The 20742-nt window shown below is 39.9% G+C and overlaps 1 protein-coding gene across 4 annotated transcripts in view; it reads right to left on the bottom strand.

Annotated features, from left to right (window-relative positions):
* Positions 1 to 19977: 19977 nt before the first annotated feature.
* The window catches only part of TLN2 (talin 2), a 198991-nt gene continuing 198226 nt past the window's right edge, over positions 19978 to 20742 (bottom strand). For all 4 annotated transcript variants that reach the window (XM_075208360.1, XM_075208364.1, XM_075208361.1 and 1 more), the window contains one exon: positions 19978 to 20612. In XM_075208360.1, coding sequence (XP_075064461.1) covers positions 20484 to 20612 — 129 coding nt within the window. In that variant the 3' untranslated portion in view covers positions 19978 to 20483. The remainder of the gene's footprint in view (positions 20613 to 20742) is intronic.

The following is a 20742-nucleotide window of genomic DNA, read 5'->3' as shown; positions in this document are numbered from 1 at the left end:
TCCATACTGTATTAACACATACTTGCCAACTCTCCCGGAATGTCCGGGAGACTCCCGCATTTCGCGAGAGACTCCCGGGAGAGTATGGCAATCTCCCTGATCTGCCCACACTTACTAGTAAAGTGGGCAGAATTCGGTTCAAACGCCGCGCTTCACCGGGAATCGTGGCATTTGGCCCCGCCCCCGCTGTAAAATGACGCGATTTGCGTCATCACGTCACGGGGCTAAAATGACGCACATTTCGAAGCCCCGCCCCCTACACGCCCACCTCCCCCCTTGCATCTCCCGTAGGTAAATTATAAAATGTTGGCAAGTATGTATTAACATCTACCACCATTTTGGTAATTTTTGCTCAAATTAACCATATTTCTACTATCCTCTAGTTTTAATGTACCAGTATGTCCTCTGTAGAATGATTCCCTACTGCACTTTGTTGTATTATATCGATTGTATCCCCCTCTCCTTACCCCAGCTCCTCTCCCTATGCACTCTAGCCTGACTGGCCTTCCCCATTGCTTTGTTACATTGTTTGCCTACATTTAAGCCTCCTGAAATAGTGAGTCCTTGATAGTAGTTGATATTTTTGTGCCATTAATACTAAATTCAGCCTTTGGGTGCATTATTCAGCATTCCAATGCAGCTGCCACACTCTTAAGCATTCTTTTAGTCTTTTTAGATCATTAGTCATAGTATTTGCACCTCCTGGTTTGTCTACCCTGTTACATATCTTTGTGTCATCTGTAAAAATGCATCTCAGAAACAGAGCTGTCTGAAAAACAGGAGACTTTATTGGTGACAGTATTAATGGTTTAAAGCTAAAGATATGAAGTACAAATACAGATACCTTATTAATTATATTTATTATAAGTCTCTTATATTTATTATCAACCTTATTCATTCATCTTGGGATCCAATCCCAAGCTTTCTAATTGTTTAGCAGTCTTCAGTGTGTGACAGTTTCAAAGGCCTTGAAATTGTGATCTGCTACATCTATGGCTCTGTCTTCAGCTCTGAAATTCCGCGAGTAAACTACCGTATTAACGGTTTTTGCGCGCAATATTACCGTATAAACGGTAATATTTTTCGAGCGCTCGTTTTTCAGCGTTAACGCTCCCAATTGAATACGCCCCTAAGAGGTAATACCGCTGACAACCTGTTAGAAAAACTAAGGGATGTCATTGCAACATGGTTTATCCTGCTTGGACTCTCCTCAGGAAATGTGATTTCTGATAACACCACCAATGTGACAGTATTACAGCTGGGTGAATTACATCACATTCCCTGTTTTGCTCACACAATCAACTTGGAGGTACCAAGCACTTTAGCCACAAAAGTGTCAGTCTTTGTTGCTGAAGTTCTTGGTTTGTTAAACTGTACAAGTCTATTTTAACATATATCCAAGGCCAATTCCATCTTGCACAGTTTGACATTTAGGCCTTGGTCTATCCGCTTGTGTAACAGTCGACAATTCAGATGTCAACAGTATTATTAGGTCGCCAATTCACATGGTGGACAATTATGATTAGGTAGACGATTCAAATGTGGACAGTATTATTATAGGTCTAGGGACAGGGATAGTGACAGGGACAGTGTTAGAGTTAGGGATAATACTGTCTACATTTCAATTGTCAACCTAATAAATACTGTCTACATTTCAATTGTTGTCCTAATAATACTGTCGATGTCATTATATTGTCAACTTTTTAACCTTGTCTAGTCTGCTGCCCATCAATCATATTATGTCAATCCGACATAATGGAATGATGGGAGAGGGCCCAAGGATAATTCCATCTTGCACCACTTTTCTTTAATGCCACTGCTGTGCGGCAATGTCTCCTACATGTGATATAAACTGTCGTGTTTGTGCCTTTGCTCTGTCACTTAGTATCCAGCCAGTTCGCTGCAGTCTTAGGCCGAAAGGGGATACAAATAATGTTGTGACCTATGAGGTGTTATTGAGGCTAATAATAATGTAGGAACAATAAAAAAAGAGACGAATGATGTGATTTTAGCATATTTAAAAAAAAATACAAATCCAACACCCAAAACCAAAACATGAGGGTTAGTGAACATCTCTAACGCGTGTGTGTGTGTGTGTGTGTGTGTGTGTGTATACATACACACACTGGTTATAAAGTCATTGTGCAACTTTAAACTTTAGTAACATATATGTTAACAAACGTGATGGAAGCCCAATGTGTATGGCATATATACACACACTGCATATTCCATGTGTACCAAGTAATTACAGTTTAAAGTGCTATATATCAGTGATCGAAGTAGAAAATTAGCAGTGGCAGTGTGGAAAGTGTAAGTGAATGTTATTTGACAATTTTACAATGAAGGCAGAAGGAGAAATGGTTGTATGGCATTCCAGAATACTGCCACCACTATATATATCTATATATCTATATATACAGATATACAGTGGGTGAAGTGGGCTGGTATATAGTGTTATGCCATACTGGCATTTCTCCTTCTGCCTTCATTGTAGAACTATCAAATTCCAGTCACTTACATTTTTACATATATTAACTAGCTGACAGAGTTATCATGCCTCTAATTTAAAAAGTATTCTCAGTGTCAGGCCCCTAACTTTGACAATTAACCATTCACCTACCAGCTGATCCTGTAGTGAAAGAAACAACATAGAGGTAAATGTGTTGCAGACTCCTTCAGTGGTAATGCAGTTAAACTGGGCTCCTTGCTGATGCAGCCCAAATCGATATGTCTGCCAATACAAAGTCCCTCTACTAGGTGTCAATTACATCCCTTCCGAATAAGTCTGGTGGGAGCAGCCTTGAGGGTCCAAAATTAGACCCTTACTGAATGCTGACAGCAGGGATTACTTGGTATCCCCCACAGGAGCATGGCACCAAAGAAAACATCAACCTAAAGTAAGGAGGGGGGAGGAGAGTGTTAGGAAGCACAAATGGCTGTGCTGTTATAAATCAACAGGTTGTAAAAAGGAAAAAAAAAATGTAACTGGTATATAGTCCTTCTTCTATTCTGAGAGCTTCTGTCATTATATAGCACTTCCATACCGATGAGATGGAATTTTACTACACATCAAAAACATTACTTGTATTACCAACATAATAAACACATTAATATATAATTATTCTTTTCATGTATTTTGCAGTAACATTTTTCTCAAAGACTTTAGGGGGTATTCAATTGTTAGCGAGTTTGGAAGTTCGAGCGTGCAAAGTCATTTTTTTGCTATTTTACCTTATTTTCGAGCGTGAAAACTTCTCACGCAATTCTAATCTTTTTTTTTTTTTTTTACCGAAACGGTCTCATCGCGCTCCAAGCGTTTGTCAATGTTAAAGTATAGGCTGGCTGCGAACCCTTAGCGGAAAAAGCTATTCAATTGTTTTTTAACGCCGAGTGTGAAAAAGGCAAATATGCTGTTTTATCTCGCACCTCCTTGGTCTGCTCAAAGAAAATTTTTTTTTATTAAGTTACGAAAAATATACATTAAACTGAAAAAATAGGTGTAAAAGGTCATAAAAGTAACCTAAAAAAAGAAAAGTACTTAAAAAAGTGTATAATAATTAATAATTTTTGGAAATTACCCCCTTTAGAAAAAAACCATAGTGGTGCATGTATTTAAACTTTTTTATATTATTTTTTTGTTTTTAAAGGGCGGGGGGGTGGTTGTGCCAAAAAGTATCATGTTTTTTTATTTATTTTTTAAAAGCAAAATCATTAGCTCCCCACTCTATTTAGTCTTCGCCCTAGTGCTGGCAGGCTATTGAGGTTTGAAAAATTTGACGTAGGGTTCCCCCTAATTTAATTGAACCAGCACTAGGCAAACCAGCCGGGGTGATAGGCACTATAGCAGGGGGGGGGGAAACCCAGTTTGGGTCCCACGGCCATAATGACTAAACACCCACAGACTGTTCAGCGCTGGCCTGGATTCCCTAGGGATTGTGGTCCGCTGAAAAATGTAAGCAGGCCACCCCCCTAGGGACACCCAGGCCAGTGCCGATAGCACTAGGGCTCTTCCTACTACCCCTGGGCTATGGGTAGTAGGGTAATAAATGGGGATTTTGGATAAAAAAAAAAAAATTTGATTTGTGGAACTACATGTCCCAGCCAGCCATGTTGTCCTAAATAGTGTGGGCATGCTGCTACTTGTCTAACTACAAGCACCAGCGTACCCATAGCACCCAGGGCATGTTTTCACTTGTAGTAGAACCACAAGTGCCAACATGCTCTTACACCCACGGCTGGCTGTGATCTGTAGTTCCACAAAGCAAAATGTTAAATAAAAGCACAACACCCTCATTCCAACCACAAATCTTTATTAAAAATAATAAAACCCCAAGAAATACAGTAAACACCCTCATGTACACCATAGATTTTAATAAAAAAAATACTCACCATGGACGAAATCCTCAGTTTTATGATGCTTTACTTACACACACTCATTTACGCAAAGTCCCAACAAATATTTTTACCTTCGAAGAAATGTCCGGCTTGCCCACTGTCCCACAAATATTTGTACCTTACAAATGTCCATGCTTGGCCAGTGTTCAAGAAATGTTTGTAAATTTCAAAAAATGTACCTCCTTGTAAAATCTTTAATTCTGCTGTACAGGGGGGGCCATTGTTGCTTGCAGTGCTGGGGCCCTTCTTCATTGCAGTGTAGGGGCCCAATCTCCTTTGCAGTGCTGGGGCCATTCTTGATTGTATTAATTTACTTTTATTTTTTTATAGTAAAATGAGTGCCTTAACCACTCCTCATTTCAAACTCGCTAGGACCAATAATAGAGCGCGAGGGGGTGCATGCAAAAAAAACAATTGAATTGAGGGGTGTTTTTTTTTAAACGCGTGAAATTTTAACGCATCTCGCTAACAATTGAATACCCCCCTAAGAGATTATTTAGGGGCTTATTTAATGGCCAGGTGCAATGTGTAGAGATGTTCACTGACTCCCATGTTTTGGTTTTGATTTTGGATCTGGATTAACTTCGTGTTTTGGTTTTGGGTTTGGCAAAACCGCCCTCGTGTGCTTTGGTTTTGTATCCAGATTTTTTTTTCTAAAATCCCTATTTTATTTTATTTTTGGCAAAATCACATAATTTGGCTCTTTTTTTTAATCCCTACATTATTATTAACCTCAAAAACATTAATGTCTAATCAATTCCCCTCCTGTTTCTGTATGAGCAATGGCACTGGAGAGTGACAAGAACACTGCTACCCCTGTTTCTGTGTCAGCAATGGCGCTGGATCTCCTGGGGAGGGATGTACTTATGGAATCCAAAACCCACAAGATCCGACAACGCAACAATGACGTTTTGTCGCAATTCAGATCAGAGGACGCACAAAAGTAGCGAGCCTACTCGGTCGCATCCCCTATGTTCGGGTGGGCTCGGTTTTCAGAAAACTGAGCCTGAGCATCTCTGGTACAAAGGGGCTATAACACATAGGAAACAGTTATATGTTAGCTTTCATTATGTAGAACCGTGGAAGAAAAATGACATGTGTAACATAAAAACACAAACCTCTGATTATGCTAGAGAAAGCTTACCAGGAGGGCCAAAGTAAGTGAAAACATAAGGGATATATAAACATAATAATAGTAAGGTGTAGGATTTTCACCACCAAAAGCCAAATTGTCATTATATTCACACTGTACAATCACACATACTCACACACTTTCTAAATTGACATTGACACAACATTTAGCAGTTGTATATATGAAATGCAACATGAAGTATAGGCATCTTTAACAATAAAGCACTGAACTTGAGATGTTGTACATGTCCTCGACATGTCTGTCTGTGTGTGTCTATATTAGGGAATTTAGACTGTAAGCTCCAATGGGGCAGGGACCGATGTGAATGAATTCTCTGTACAGCGCTGCAGAATTAGTAGCGCTATATAAATAAATGATGATGATGATGTAAATAAAGACCAGTAAATGATAAATTAACTTATGCTTAAGTGAACTAATATTAAAATAAGATTTTATTAACATGGTATATGTCAGTAATCCAAATTCAGTACGTCAGGATTGATTTGTGTGTCACAATAATTTATAGGTGATAAGAGAAAACTTGAATATATGGAATGAGTATTATGTGTGAACTGTATGTTAATTTTAAATGACAGTTTAAGTGTCATTCACTTTGGTTCTTAAACATATTCACAAGTCTTGTTTAATTTATCACAATATTTAATGTCAGTGAGTCATGAAAAAAATGTACATTACACCTGTATTAGGAGGTATGTCACATCACAAGAATTTATAGGCTGCATTCTCAATCAGCAACTATCCAGATTATTGTGGAACTGTGCCGATTTTCAGGTTCTGCAAGCAGTAGACTTCAGGGTGTGTTATATCACCAGGCATTGCCCTGCAGCAGATGGAGAAATATAGCCAGGATCCTGTGATCCACTTGTACAAGGGTAGTCTGCACTGTAAATACACCAGAAAAACTGCATGTTAATTCTCTACACTGAAGTGTCAGATTATGTCATCATTTCTGGAATATCTATCCCCTAAACACACATGGTGCAGGTGACAAGTTTATACCATAAATAGAAGATTCATATGTGTGTCTAAAACCTTTCTGTTCTTGGATGATTTATACTTAATACACAAGGCCCATTTCATTAATTTTCTCATCACGGATATCCGTGTGTCTCCACACTTGAACTGTAATTGCACAAGGGTGTATGTTCTCCAAGCGCTGAGCAAGAATCCATTCATTTCAATTAATTACAACTACTAGGGGCCAGCAGCAGAAATACAGGTGTTGATATGACTCTGTAGGCAATATATTCACCTTGGCTTATGTTCAGCATTTCCCTGTGTGAGAACATGTGGGACAACATTCCTGGTTCAATCCCTGTAGCAAATACTCCAAACAGGACTGGATATGGGATATTTGGAGAGGGGTTTGAAAGTCTGATCTACCGTATATTGTACAAAGAATGAAAAGGAAAATGGGTGGAAGGAACAGAAGTGTAGCCCAGAAAGTTAGATTAAAATGAAACAGCTGAGACAACATGGCAGAATACACAGAGACAGACATGCCGTGAAGATAGCAGTAGCAGTGACAATTAACCCATACAGACACTCCCCTGCTTCACAATATCGACACACACATCCTATAATACTAATACATTAGACCAGGGCTCCCCAACAGTGCAAGTTTTCCGGATCACATGTGACATAATTAGGACCACCTGTGGCAGGGGCAAATGCAGGATTTTTAAGGGGGGGGGGGTGTTTCCTCCTCCCCCCCCCCAAAAAAAAAATAGAGCGAGAGAGAGCTGCGGCGCATGCGCAACAGCTCCATTTTTAGCAATGCTGTACTATACAGCACCACCGGGGACGCTTCTGTGACAGCGCCGCGCAGTTTAGTGCCCGATCGTTCGCTGAGGGGAGGGGTTTCTGGAGAACCCCCCCCTCCGTGCGCCCCTGTGTGGATCTGTTACAATGTGTCAGTCAGTAATGAATACACCTGTGCTCCAGCAAGGAGATATGGAAAACCTGCACTGTTGGGGAGCCCTGAGGACTGGGTTTGGCAAACCCTGTATTAGACAGTCCCTTTCCTATCAACACACAGTGTGAGGTCTTCGCTTCTGTGTTCAGCTCCAGACTCCCCGTGTTTGAGAACCAGTATTCTTCATCGCTGGCGGCAGCGCACTCTGGGCCCGATTCATAAAGGGATGTAAACAGCGATTTTGTGCGCATTCTCCACACAATTACTCGCATGTCCAGAACTGGCTCATACACCATGTAACGCAGCAACGTTCAATTAATCTTCGAGCGCAAAGGACACTTACTACAGTCATCCAATTTCAGGGAGGGAACGGGGCGGGGAAGGGGCGTTTGCTTGTAGTCAATGTCCAGTAAAGGCGTGGCAATCTTGAGCACACGCAGCAGCATCCGATTCAAGCTCTTGGCACCTCAATAGCACTTGTTTCTCTTGCACCAGCTGCAGGTCTAGCCTAAGTGCCTATTACTATAGTGGTGATGACTGTGTATGCATGCTATTACATGTGTTTGCAATCATGAGCAACTATAAACATGTATTTTATGTACAGTAGACATAACATCCTATTACATGTATTTCATGGCAAAAAGTAAAAAAACAAAACCCAAAGTTTATTTTTTATTGTTTTATCATTAATGCATATATTATTAACAGGTGACATTAATTGCATTTTTCTTTCTGTGCATTCTTTTGTGAATTTATATTCCACATAGGCATTGGATGTATCCTGCAGTGTCTTGTGGAGTAGAGCTGAGCAGACTTTTACCTGCATTTATCACCACACATATTTTCAGTTTCGCTCCTTGTTGAATTTCACCGCACGTATACCCGATTTACGTGCGTTTTAAAACAAATGCACATTACACTCAGTGTGCGTGCCTGAATGAATCAGGGACTCTGTTTCAGACTAGCCCAGGAAATGTTGTGTAAAAGCCTATTACGCACAGTAGAATATATCACCGATTTCCAAACAATGGCACATCCCTATCCCTGGATTCTACTAATCATTGCTTGTGATAGTGCTGTAAAACAGACATCTATCCGCCCTCTAGATCTGGGGAATGTCACATGAACATGTGAAGAGAGGCTGGGCACATTCTGCAGGGAATAAACACAGGACCCAGTTTACCTTTTATAGAGAACAGCCACAATCACCACGCTCCCTGCCATATCCTCTATATAGCAGTCAGTGGTGTGGTGTCAGTTTAGGGAGAACACCTTTTACTATGTCAAACCCAGACAGCTGTATGGAAATTAGGTCTGCATAAACCAATCCTACCACAATAAGATCAATACTCGGCTACTGGTTGCATGTTTAATGCATTTATATTGTATCAGTGGCTAATGGTAAAAAAAACATTATTGTAAGTACCCTAGTGGACTGGAATGTATAAAAAGTACAGTATTTGTAATTATAAATTGCAATTATTTCTGGTGTATTTAATATCTCCCAGCATTTCAAGTAACAAACAGGGCTTAATATAAATTGACACAATTTGTTATGTATGTAGAATGGCCCATCTACCTGAACAAACTTTGATAACATAATTCATCATTTACTAGAAATACAAAAGAAGAACAGATCTGACAATTACAGTAGACAAACCAAATAAGAGACGTGGTGTATGGCGCAGTTGTCCACACATAAATATTTATAACAGATAATGATAATTACACCCAGTATAGAGAACAAAAGAAGGGGGTACTGTGAAGTGATCAATACATAAAAAATTGCAGCAGAGAGGACATAGTACTTTAATGTTACATCAAACAGATCAAGAGAAGAGAGAATGCAATAAATAAATCGTTGGCAGGGCCGTAACTAGAAATTTTAGTGCCCGGGACAAGAAGGAAAATGGACGTCCCCCCTAACCCTCAACTGTAACCAAAATAACCTAAAATATGCGTCTTGCTGTACCCTGGGCGGCAGCCCCTCTCGAATAGCCCTAGTTACTGCCCTGATTGTTTGAAACAAAGATTTAAAGTGACAAATATACAAAATTTGGGACTATAACTGCAAAAAAGTCAGAATTAGCAGATATACAAGAAACCATTGTTATGCTAAAAGGAACAGTACATAATAAGCAATACATTGTTTACACAATCATACCCCTTGTTGGTTATACGTTTTTAAGATCAGGACTCCATGGAGGAAGAAAGACATTTCAAATGCATAGGGAAGTGAGGAGGTTTCCAAACCACAGCACGGTTATTTCAGCCACCATCAGCTGGGTCTTCTATACCTAGGATCCTGACAGATATCCAGGCAGTCTGTTTCATCCAATTACCATTGATTTCATCTGTGTATAAACGTGTACACTCAGCTTTGTAGAATGCACTTCACATATTGATAATAAACTATGAATCACAAAACCTCATAAGGATCTATAACTGCAGAATTAATGATTTGAAGCCAATGTTTAGTGATTTGGAATATTGCTATACAAGGTAGATACTAGTTATATGGCACGGCACTGTAATAATGACATTTTATATAGCAAGGAGTTCGTGGAGATTACAAGTAAAGAGTAACATTAAGCGATGGATTAGACAAGGCATTGGGAGCTGTGCTATGTACTATAGTTTATAAAACATTGAGAGTTACAGGGAGTGGTTTCTTGGCAGAGAAAAAATTTAAACAGGATCCTAGCTCTTTGTAATCTCATCCTTTAGGTATGTCGAAGATTAATGATCAGATGATGTCAGTCTCTTAATGTGGTCACCTCCGAGTGTAGATAAATATCTAAAGTTTTAAATCTTTACCTCACACCTGAAGATAATAAATGTCAGTCTAGTCCTGCAGACCCAAGAAAAGGGAATATGTAACTTACATGTAGAGATGGGCGGGTTCGGTTCCCTGAGAACCAAACCCGCCCGAACTTTGCCTATCCGAGTACCGAGCCGAGCAGGCTCGGTACTCTCCCGCCCGGATTCCAAATCGAGGCCGAACGTCATTGTGACGTCGTCGGATCTCGGGGCTCAGTTCTCGCGATATTTGAAAATTATAAATACACGCCTCCACAGCAATCCATCGCCATTTGACAAAGGGAGAGCGCAGGGAGTAGTCACAGGCTGATTAGAGCAGGGGACAGACAATACAATTCTGATTACAATTCTGATTACAATTGATAGAGAAGAGAGGAGGATAGAGGAGTCTTTATTTTCAATATTTAGCACTCCCAAGTGCTTTTGGGGTGTCCCCCATTCTTTTGCATTAATTTTTGTGGCTGTCAAAAGTACTATTTTTCAGCAGTATCTAAAACAATTTGTAGCACTACAAGTGCATTGGGCTCATAATGGATTCTAAGCAGTCCACATATGAGCAGAATCAGCAACCAGGTTCTGTCACCAGTCCTGATGGTAGTGTTCCCAGTACGTCATCTGGGAAAGGCGATGTCAAACTACGCAGTCTTTTGAAATCAGTCAAAAAAACACACCCCCAAAAATTTTTTACCGTGTTGAAGCGCAAAAGAAGTGTAACTGAGGAAAAGTTAACTGGCGATAAAAAAAAAAATTGCCAACATGCCATTCTACACACGCAGTGGCAAAGAATGAGGCCTTCGCCTTTCTCTATTAGTGGCAGATCAAAAAATGTTACTGAGCCTTTTTCTTGTACGGACACTCGTGACAAAGCAAAAAAAAGTAATTTGGAGTTTAAAAGTGGTGCACAAGTATTGTTACGCGTGAAAGCCGAGCTGCAAGAAAACAGTAAGGCATTAGAGGATAATGTATGCTCTGAATCAGAAATGACACCAATCCCTGGGGAGAGTCCATCCACCAGTGGTATGTCTAATCGTGAGTATTCTGTTAGTGACAGTGTACCCATAAAGAAGGTTCCTTCCACAGTCTATGCAGGCTGCTTTTTTTCTATTCAACTACAAGTGGAGGGTGTAATATACACCCAAAGACGATGGCTGCATTGCCAATAGGCAAAGATGAAGAGGAAAACAACCAGGTTTGTGTGGAGAATTAAGGACGGCCTACCAGGGATTAAACTGTTTTCTTCCTAATTTATTAGCTTTAGAATTACCTTACTTATCCAAGAAACAGGTGAAGCACTAAATTAGGTTATTTTATGCCCAAAAACATTGATTTTTAAACAAAATTGCAAAACAAAAGCAAACAAAACCAAAACACGCAAGGGCGGTTTTGCAAAACCAAAACCAAAACACGAAGGTAATCCAGATCCAAAACCAAAACCAAAACACGGGGGTCAGTGAGCATCTCTACTTACAAGTCACATCACAACTAAATTTGGAGTGGGGGCTCTCACTTCTAGAAGAATTCTCCAGTGGGGTAGAAAACTGAATTAATTGAACAGGTGCTATAAGTGGACAGGCATCTTCCTGCCTGTGGTTAAAACACAAGTAAGTGGACCAGAACCTAAAAGTTACAGTCCTATATAAACATAAAGGACATTTTTGTTCCTAGCCCCATTATGAATTCTCTCTCTTGGTTTGCTTTTTCAAACCAAGCTGTATGCGACAGGAATAGGTACCAACGCATCAAGACTTTATACACCAACTGTAAATCTGAGGTGTTAATGGAGAACTTAGCTGCCCATTTCCATCACATACTCATCTTAAAAAATGTTATGAGAACACCGAAATCCAAGCTTACCAGGCCAAAACTAAATAAGGCTACAGAGGGGGACCCCCAGTACATAAGCACAGGGACCCTCTGTACATAAGTGCAGGGCCGTGCGAGTCTATCCCAATCAGCAAATACAGAATAAAAGTCTGTGTGCCAAGCACACACATTTTAAAAAAATAAATAAATAAATATATATTTTTGAACTGGGTTTTCATACAGCAAGCAAGAAGTCAGAACAGTAACTGCCAACAAGCAAGCATCATATTATAAGACCTTGGCCAACATAAACACATTCAATATATATTGTTCTGTCACTCTATATAACATATCTTCCTGCTGCCATTCAAAAAGGGCTGTGCCCAGTAAATATAATGGTACCATCATGCCAGTTTTGTTAACACTTCATAAGCAGGCGCATTTTAAGTAAAACTTCTTTGTATTTTCTTATAAGTCAGGGGAGGGCACAGGTGTGTGGGCGCACAATACAGGGGAGGGCACACAATTCAGGGGAGGGCACAGGTGTGTGGGCGCACAATTCAGGGGAGGGCACAGGTGTGTGGGCGCACAATTCAGCGGAGGGCACAGGTGTGTAGGCGCACAATTCAGGGGAGGGCACAGGTGTGTGGGCGCACAATTCAGGGGAGGGCACAGGTGTGTGGGCGCACAATTCAGGGGAGGGCACACAATTCAGGGGAGGGCACAGGTGTGTGGGCACACAATTCAGGGGAGGGCACAGGTGTGTGGGCGCACAAGAGTGTCGTATTATAGTACAGTACATGTAATACACAAAGCCATGTATGGTGCCACAGAGCAGGATGTAGTATTATAGTACAGTACATGTAATACACAGAGCAGTTTATTGCGTCACAGAATCTCAAAATTGAGATAAATTGTTATCTGCTGTGTGATAGCCTTGGGTTCTACATTAACGAGTCTCGTTACCTGAATTTGAAACGGTGGGAAACAGTATCTACTATGGATTTTCTCTTTTTTTTTTTTTTACTATATAGAAAAGATGTCAACACCCCCTAAAGGCAGGTCACAGCTGTGTGTAAAGCTATGTCCTGCCTTAAGGGGTGACTGGGGATTTCTTAGGACCATTGGAGAAGCAAAGGTGGTTACCCACTATGCAGGTGTATTTCCAATCTGTAGATTGAGTTTACAAAACTAAATATGGTGTCCGCTCTCTATTACCATTACAAGAGGTAAAAATGAAGTAGAAAAAAGTTAAGACAAAAACATACAGTTTGTGAAGGAAAGTAATTTTTTTTTTTTAAATAGTTGAACCTACGTGTACACCAGTGTACATTTAGGTGTGTTACTTAAGCGGTGGGTCCTGCCATTGCCCCCTAAAAATGGTTACGGTCAGATTGCTGGTTTTAAGTGACGAGAATGCCACAGCCGGCTTATTCTCCTGTCGCAATTTACATCAGCCGTGTTTATGTTTAGTCTTTATATACTTCACGTCGGCCTTACAGTATTCTGCATTCTTTTGTTGCTTTAACTCCTGTCGGAAATGTGGGACCCGGAATAATGACTACCACCGGATTGTGGTTTACATTTTATTAGGATTGTACATCAGCTGGTCCTGTCTGCTTCAAAAGGAGTTAATTCTATTTTAATGCAATTTGATCAGAATTTTTTGTCAAATAGGGTATCAAGCCGTATCTGCTTCATCATTTCTTCTTTTATCTTAATTTTCCTTATCTTGACCTGTGATGTGGGATTTTTATGATTGCTTGAATTCAGGGATCCTTCTTAAGCTGGGTACACCCTACAGAAAATTTCTCCCGATAAGATAACAAACGATTTTACAATGACTGAAAGTCCTGGTCAGCATGCAGATTCATATGGGACCACACAACAAGATGCTATCATGATTCTCACCACAACTGCAGTGTTCCTGGAGTGAAATAACTTTCAGGTATGAACCCTTCTGCTTTAGCTACTCCGTAACGGATGCCACTGTCATGCAAATATATGAGTGGTCCAATAAAAATAGAAGATGGACAGGAAATACAAATTTATGTCACAACGTTTGGTGCCTCAGGTTCATAAATGACCCACAATGAATGCACATGTAGAAATAAAATGTATTCTGTTATTGATTTAGCCAGATTCTCTCTACCTATTAGGCCATGTGATCAGATCTTATCACATTTTAGATGGCATAAACTTTAAACCACTGTATGTGGAACATAGAGCATTACAGAAGCTACTGGGACAGTTGCATAGGTAAATTATAAGATGCTACTGCAGATGTGATGCTGTATGAAGAGAAATGTAATATTATATGATAGGGGGTTATATAATGCTAGATGTTACTAAAGAGAGGCGATTACATGTTGAAGGAAGCCCTAGCAGGTTTTATTGGCGGTCTCAGAATTAGTTCTATGGAGCTGTATGGATATAGTGTAATCTCAGTTTGTCATTCTAATGATAACATGTAAACTTCTAATGTATTTATAGCATGAAGTACTAAATACCAAGTGCCCAAGTAAGAAAAACCTATTTGAGGATGAAAGTTACAGCGTACAGTATCAGACCAGAAAGACTTGATAAACAGAGCCAAATATGGTCCTGCTAACAAACCATGGTTCAGGAGGAACCTTTATCATCTCTGCTCTCTAAGAAGGGATTCAGTCTTCTCTCGCACTTAGCAGACAAAAGCATGTTAACACTTGAAATCAACTTTACCAGTCATAACTAGATTATTTTAAATTATGTATTCTGGACCAGTTTTCCATAAGGCAGTATTTCTTGTATAGGAAGTGAAAAAAAAAAAAAAAAGCACAGCAAGTTGCTTTAACCCCTACATTGCCATAGTACAGAGTAGCCTATGTGGCCATGAAAGGGTGAGGCCACAGCTCACCACAATGAATTCTCAGCCTCAGACAGTGATGTGCTATATAAGGAATGCACTTCTTGTAATCCTGATGGGAACCTCAGATTTACAACTCACATCTCACAACTGCCTGGCTACTCTTTTATCCCAACTCCAGCACAAAAAAAAGAAAAGATGGAATTACAGTCAGAGAGCTACTGCTTGAACAGGTCCTGGAGAGAAATGTAATCACACTTAGTAAAGGTTTGAAGAGAAAATATAAATATTGTTTACAAAATATGTCAGCAGTGCCATCACACATTTACTTCATATTACCTAGAGTAGCGCTGGCCACATCCCCTGTGAACGAACAGAAACTGCCACTAAGACATAGACATAGTCCAGCCAAATGTGTATTACACACTATGGATGTGATGAACTGCTACTGATCCCCCAAATCTCACCACCCTCTTATCATTTCTGAATATGCTCCCAAGCAGATTAGTACAGGGCTATGGAGAGCGATCGTGGGCCCAGGGGCTAGAGGACTTCCAGGCCCCCCTCCCCTTAATCATCAGTCACTATACACCACAGTAATACACTCCATTAGTACGAGAGGACACACGTACAGCAGGCTGAGTCTCTTCCAGAAATACATAAGCATGGTTACACTCAGGGGAGGGCTGGCAAATATTAGCCCAGAGGGCAAGACCCTACTCAGCTGTCTATTAGGAATATTTTAAAGGAAAAATAATGCAGGTGGCCCAGCGACCCAGCCTAAGGTAGCCCACTATGGGACCGGCCCAGGGAGCAGATGCCCTCCTGCCCAACCTGCCCCTGGTTACACTAATACAGTACATTACATACAGTTTAAAGAAAGAGTGCTACACACACATTATATACAGTATACCCGGTGTGCAGTGCCTTACTACGCCATGCTCCCCAAGCTGTAGGGTGAACATGGGGGACACAGTGCTCAGCATTCTCAGCTGAGCACACTGCTTTGCTGAAACAAACACTTCCAATGTACGCCCCACTCGCTGTGGGTGATGTCACAAGCTGTGACATCAGCCACAGAAATCCCGCCAGCTACAAACATTGTATACAGCTCTATGGATACTGCGTAAAACATCTTCCTCCCTGTTCCTATGTAACTCTCAGTATATACTATTGTTATATACACATGCACAGTGCCACTTATTCTGTATGCTAGCTATATGCTTCCATCATAGCATCTGTTCTTCTACACGTATGCACAGCTGAATTGTTTTCTGACTAGCTTGGGCCCACTGAGGCTTGGGTCTAGGCCCTACTTCTCCCCCTCTCTTTAGGCCTGAATTAGTAGCAACATTTTTCCAAGATCTGTGTTTCTCAATTATTGCTGTGCCTCTAATGGGAACATATTGAAAACATGATGTGCTGCGGGGATCTCGAGATTTTGTTAGGCTGAGCATGTCATCATGTTCTGTACCCAACACATGGTGGCGGGAGGGTGTGGGGATTCATCAATGCAGAGCACTAAATTGAGCCCCTTCCATTCACCTCAGTAAGCACAAGTAAATGTACGTTGTGTCCAAAGCTGCCATCACTCCTAAGCACAGGTGCAAGTAGATATGGTGACATTGGAGCAAACTGTTCCATCCCCATAACCGTTGCATGATTTTACTGGCATTAAAAAAAAAAGCTGGTTTCTTACTACCAGTGGGTAACTGACCTTACAAATTGCCTTTTTCTTTAGTTTACAGTTTACATTGGAAAAAAGCTTAAGCAGTTTTACTGTAATTTATTAGCCACTATACAATACAACTTCACAAACAAGAAAGTAATAATGGGAGGAGAAATGCAGATCACGCATTACAAAATATATTTTGGTTAACCCTGCACACAAGACAAAGGGTTTCATCTCAAAGCTACAGCCAGAAACAATAAGCAATATATCAAACTTGCAAATATATGTTTCAAAAATTAAACCCCTCATTTGTTTTTGTTAGGGAGGGTTACATTCACTGCAGGGAACATGTGAATACCTTCTATTTTAATAAGGCTAATAGACTTGTAGTGGGGGATGTTTTTCTTTCTTTTAGCCCAACACACCCCACCCTTAATGGATATGCTTCCAAAAGATTCAAAAAAACTGCAAGGCTGACATATACAACTGCATCTGTGCTACTAAATCAGAAGTTCTGTTTGCATATGTACCTGAAAGTGACACGTAAGCTCCTCCCACAATTCCTTAAATGGACAACTCCACCTTTAGTTGGGCCCTCACTTGCCACCCCAGCTCCGTCCTGCTATATTGTGAGCTTGTATCGTTTATTTAAAATACTTGCCGTTATAACAGATAGATGTTTATTTCTAAGATTGGGTGGTCTATGTGAAGGTTATTGGTCCGCCCATGCGGCCCCTGAAATTTATCAGGTTGCCTATCACTAGTGTAGATGGTGCAAAGCAGAGAAAGTTATTATAACATTAGTATTAGACACTATTATTATTAATTATTTGTATTGCACCAATATATTATGGAGTGCTTTAGAGAGAATTTATTATTATTTTTAATCAATCACATCAGTCCCTGTACCAGTGGAAGCTTATATTCCAAATTCTCTACCACACAAACACACACTAACCTACAAATGTGGAGTAGTTTGATTGTGGGAGGAAAAACAACTGCAACCTGGAGGAACCCCATGCAAACACGAGGAGAACGCACAATTCATCACCTCGGTCAAAGCAAACCACTGTTCTCCTACTGTGTGGGAAAAAATCTGTCTGAGAATAAATGACATTCTTTTGCTGATAGCTCTCCTACTAATTCTGATTGCTGTACATTGATAGTTTATGAGATATATATATATATATATATATTTTCCACATGTTCTTAAAATGTTGCCAGGTGGATCCACTAGGGTTTCGAACATGTCCCCTAAGAGAACTATTATCCGGGACAGAGACTTAAGTTAAATTATCCTTTATTGTCTGACAAAATGGGTGCCTTTCATTCTCCACCAAATTTAGCTAGACGTACCAGAGCCTCTCTCTGACAGATTGAAAAGTAATAACTGACATGCTATGGTTTGATTTTTTTTTTTACCAGCAACTATTGCAGTAATTTTCTATTATCTATGGGGAGTGTGCCTTTTGCAGTTTGCAATGGAGGGGGAACAAATAGCCCCTTCACACTTTACTTCTTAAAGCTACGTAAAATGTTACCTTTATGCTTCTTCTAACAATATACATTTCTGAGTCTACTTTAAGGTAGTTTAATAATGCTGTACATCATTTGTAGTTTCAATAGTAATTGCTCAGTCACCTGCTTACTATTAACTTTGTTATTTTCTACTCAGAAACCCATTGTGGCTTCAAATTTTACATTTAAACACCATTAAATTGATGCATGTGTACATGAATCTATAAGAAACATAAAAAAACCACCTTAATTTCTGTTCTGTAACATGACGATTTATTCTCTCACCAATGCAATAGTGTGATTAATAACTTATATAGATTCAAATCACAAAGTAAATTAAACATAAGTAGTTCCTGTCCTCTTCTATACATTGTTGATACAGGACTGGTTTGTTCTTGGTGGAACACTGCCTTCATGTGGTCATCTACAGAACCTACACCTCTCGAGGTACGAGAATTGAATGCAACAAAAATATTCACTTAAAACGGGGTACACACCTATACAATCTTATTGCAAATGAAATTTCTGTAACTATTTTACTAATTGAAAGTCCCAGGGATAATGCAGATTCATGTGTACACACCTACATAGTTTAGTGTCAGATCTGTGATCTTCATCTCATAACCATCTGCTGATATCTGCCTACGCTGGTCGTCGCGAGTGTGTACACACTTCAACATTTGTCTGACATCATTTCATCGTTGATTCTGTTGATTTGCTTTTATAAACTTCCTAAAAATCACAATGTGTTTTGGTACAATAAAATACGATTGTGGAAGCGTACACACTTGCAATATATGAACAAACAGCCATGAATCATGAGATCTGCACGATAATTGCAGAGATGTGTACCCAGCTTTACTGTCAATTTTTTTTGAAAACATAGCTTCTGAACTAGAAGTTTACTGCACAACACTTTTAGAAAAGGTGGCCACAAAGTTCAGCTCTGAAAACTTACATAATATCACAAGTTGCTACTGGCAATTAGAAGTGATCTAAAATGGGACTTGTAGGAGTTTATTGCTATAGAGAAGTCATGTTACACTATATTATAGTATCCTGAGCCTTGAGCGCACATAGAAGCCACCTCTTTGGTGTTTTATTATAAAGCTGCCAAGAACACTTGTGTTAGATAAAGCTCGACCCCTACAAAGCTGCCGACAGCTGTAACAAGCTCCACACACTGACATCCAGAACTCACACACTAAATTTTTGCTTGCACTGCTCCACTAAAGAACAGAAGCACATGTATACACCATTTCTATAAATGGGAAAATATAGCATTAATCACAATTTTAAAGTGAATGAACAACACATTTTCAGGCATTTTGTGAAAAATTAACAAAGACCACATTTGTCAATGATTTCATTAGCACAAAATGAAACATTTTCATTACATGTATTAATCTTAATGAGGACCTCCCTACTCTCCAGCACTTCTACCTGGCTATGACAAACACTACACTCTCTGGTGACAGGCTATCCATATGCCTGTGACACCAGGCCAGCTATAAAGCCTTAAGTTAAACAATTAAAATTGACAAAAATAGTGTAAGTAGTACTGCTATTTACTACAGGAAAATTGGTTGCTTGGAAGACATTTCTAGCAAAATAACGGGAACAAGATCAGCAGAAGATTGACATATTTCAGGAAAACCCATTTATCCGTAGTAAAAATTGTGGTCAGTAATGCATCTGTGATCGTCAACCTGGATTAATTGGCAGCCTATTAATCCAAGCTATATGCCCTGGATAACAGCGGAAGAGAGATAAAGAGCGAGCAAAAGAGAGATGCTGCGAAAGAAAGAGACAGAGATAATATTCAGATTCTCCTCTGAAAAAAAAAACATCACTGCTTCATTACAAGTGCCTTTAATTTCCAAGAGCTTTTGTGTACATCATTTCATGGTACAGAATTGTTCCAGTGACCAAATTATATGTAAACAGACTAGGGAAAAAAAAAAAAGAAAGGAAAAAAAACAAACAAAAGTAATTTAACCCCTTCTATGCTTTGCTCTGCATTGCAGGCACCTGCGACATAAGTGGTTACATGAAAAGGGAGACAATTTTTTAAAGCACACATATTGTTGCAGGACGGTCTGCTCCCCATGTCACAGTCTCTCAGACCCCTGCAGCTGTGTATATCTTTATATATATACTTTATTTATATAATGGGGCATGTCCACCTTGGGAAATAATACTGTTTTCTTCAGAGTGTGCAAATTGCGCTTCACTCTCCAATGTTATAGTGGTTTTAGAATCCAGTGAGTGACAGAGGGGTCTTGTCCAGCTACAGTGATTGTTTGTGTCCCTGCTTGTGCAGAGCAGACTCCAGTACCAGCTCATGGGTCAGGCTGGATCACTAGCTCTCCTCCTCTCGTAGGGCGGATGGTAGGAACTTATACTGTTGTTGGCGGATTTGGGCCAGTTTTTTACGGGCTTCTTCCAGCTCTCTCTCCTTCTTTAGCATTTCCTCCTGAGCTGCAATGATCTAAAGGGAAAAAGATTATCACTTACTATATTGTAACAGGATGTGCTTCTCTGGGTCTGTTCACAAGTTTTCAAAAATAAATACGGAGATTTTGGTATACCATATAATGTGGGGAAAGGTTCAACAATGA

The sequence above is a fragment of the Mixophyes fleayi genome, chromosome 4, assembly GCF_038048845.1.
Source record: "Mixophyes fleayi isolate aMixFle1 chromosome 4, aMixFle1.hap1, whole genome shotgun sequence".
NCBI classification, from domain to species: Eukaryota; Metazoa; Chordata; class Amphibia; order Anura; family Limnodynastidae; genus Mixophyes; species Mixophyes fleayi.
This window is presented reverse-complemented; position numbering and strand designations above follow the sequence as displayed.